General features: G+C 50.1%; 1 protein-coding gene across 1 annotated transcript; it reads right to left on the bottom strand.

Moving 5' to 3' along the window:
* Positions 1-706: 706 nt before the first annotated feature.
* Positions 707-1,636, bottom strand: LOC148593455 (olfactory receptor 14J1-like). Its single transcript, XM_088530922.1, has one exon. It carries the CDS (start codon positions 1,634-1,636, stop codon positions 707-709), a length of 930 nt encoding a protein of 309 aa, XP_088387048.1.
* Between the last annotated feature and the right edge of the window lie 379 nt (positions 1,637-2,015).

Genomic DNA, 2,015 nt, shown 5'->3' with positions numbered 1-2,015 from the left:
GAAAGATGTGAGTATCACATTTGCTCTATCAGAGCAATAGGCACTAGCCCGTGCCTGGGACAACCCTGTCTCTTCAGATGTCACCTGGTGTCACCAGGCAATTGCCTCCCACCCGAACTGCCACAGGAAGGCGGCCTCTAGACTTTCTGTCAATTCACTAATGTTCAGTTTTGTGTGTTGGAGCTTTGCATGGAACCATGGAAACCCATGCTGAGACTTGGTTGTCATTTCTGTCATATTAGAGAGATTTGAGATCACACTCTAACCATAGCCACGAGAGCTAAGATCTGCTAAACAACACTGGACCCCTGGTCTCAGCCCACCTGCCCTTGTCCCGCCATGACTCTGTACCCCAGAGGTCCCTTGGTGTCAGTGCTGGAAAAGACGCTGCAGAGGGAAACTCTCCTCCCTGCACTGGGCACATCCAAGGGAGCTCAAAGAAGAGGCTCAGAGAATCCCCCCTCTCTGCTAGTGAAGGGGGAAGCCTGGCTTCCTACTTTATCATGGGCTGTGTTTAAGTGCTAAAGGAGAGATTCCTGTGCAGGTGTGACAAAAACTAGGTATCTTTATTTTAGTATTTACTAGTTTAAGATGGATGTAAAAGAGAGAATTTAAAAAGGAAAAAAGCGAGAAGTAAAAAAGAAAGAAATGCATAAAATACAGCCTCGATGGCAGATATCCTGGTGAGTGAATGAAACATTTGTTATCATTCACCTTGTACCCACTGGATGAGTTTCTTCAGTGCCTCCTTGAGCTCCTTGTTCCTCATGCTGTAGATGAGGGGATTCAAGGCTGGAGGCACCACCGAGTACAGAATGGACACAACCATATCTAGAAGTGGGGAGGAGATGGAGGGAGGCTTCAGGTAGGCAAACAATGCAGTAATGACAAAAAAGGACACCACAGCCAGGTGCGGGAGGCACATGGAAAAGGCTTTGTGCCGGCCCTGCTCAGAGGGGATCCTCAGCACAACTCTGAAGATCTGCACGTAGGACACCACAATGAAAGTGAAACACCCAAATCCCAAAGAGAAAGTAACCCCAGTGAGCCCAACTTCCCTGAGGTAGGAGTGTGAGCAGGAGAGCTTGAGGAGCTGGGGGATCTCACAGAAGAACTGCTCCACCACACTGCCTTGGCAGAGTGGCAGGGAAAATGTGTTCCCAGTGTGCAGGAGAGCATTGAGGAAACCACTGGCCCAGGCAGCTGCGGTCATTTTGACACAAGCTCTGCTGTCCAGGAGGGTCCCGTATTGCAGGGGTCTGCAGATGGCAACGTAGCGGTCATAGGCCATGACTGTGAGGAGAGAAAACTCTCCTCCCAACAAGAAGATGAAGAAAAATACCTGGGCAGCACATTCCGAGTAGGAAATGTCCCTGGTGTTCCACAGGGAATTGGCCATGGCTTTGGGAACAGTTGTGGAGATGGAGCCCAGGTCGAGGAGGGAGAGGTTGAGGACGAAGAAGTACATGGGTGTGTGGAGGTGGTGGTCGCAGGCTACGGCTGTGATGATGAGGCCGTTGGCCAGGAGGGCAGCCAGGTAGATGCCCAGGAAGAGCGAGAAGTGCAAGAGCTGCAGCTCCCGCGTGTCTGAGAACAGCAGGAGGAGGAACTCGTTGAGGGAGCTGCTGTTGGACATTAGTTCCTTAGGGGCACAGGAGTCCTGTCCAAGGAAGGAAAGAAAGCCAAAAGTTAAGGCAGGCTTTTCTGAGCCAAACAATTTCAGTTTCTCAAGGAGCTCCCTACATTTCCTCTCTCCCTTATTTCAGCTCCATTTCTGGTGCTCCACTTTGAACTGGCTGAGTGTGCCAAGTTCAGCAGAGACTCCTGCCCATAGCTCTGGAGGAGTTGTTTCTGCTTTGCTGCAGGTGGAAATAGATGCACTAGTCTTTGAGTGGTATTTGTGGAGATGCCTTAGAATGGCATATTACATTTCTTGGAATGGACTTAGTCCAGAGACCAAGTGGGAATATTCTCCATTCACCAGTATGAGAGCTGAATACAGCCCTCACACCAGT

The sequence above is a fragment of the Tinamus guttatus genome, unplaced genomic scaffold, assembly GCF_059628265.1.
Source record: "Tinamus guttatus ecotype Peru unplaced genomic scaffold, ASM5962826v1 Tinamus_guttatus_pri_ptg000390l, whole genome shotgun sequence".
NCBI lineage: Eukaryota > Metazoa > Chordata > Aves > Tinamiformes > Tinamidae > Tinamus > Tinamus guttatus.
This window is presented reverse-complemented; position numbering and strand designations above follow the sequence as displayed.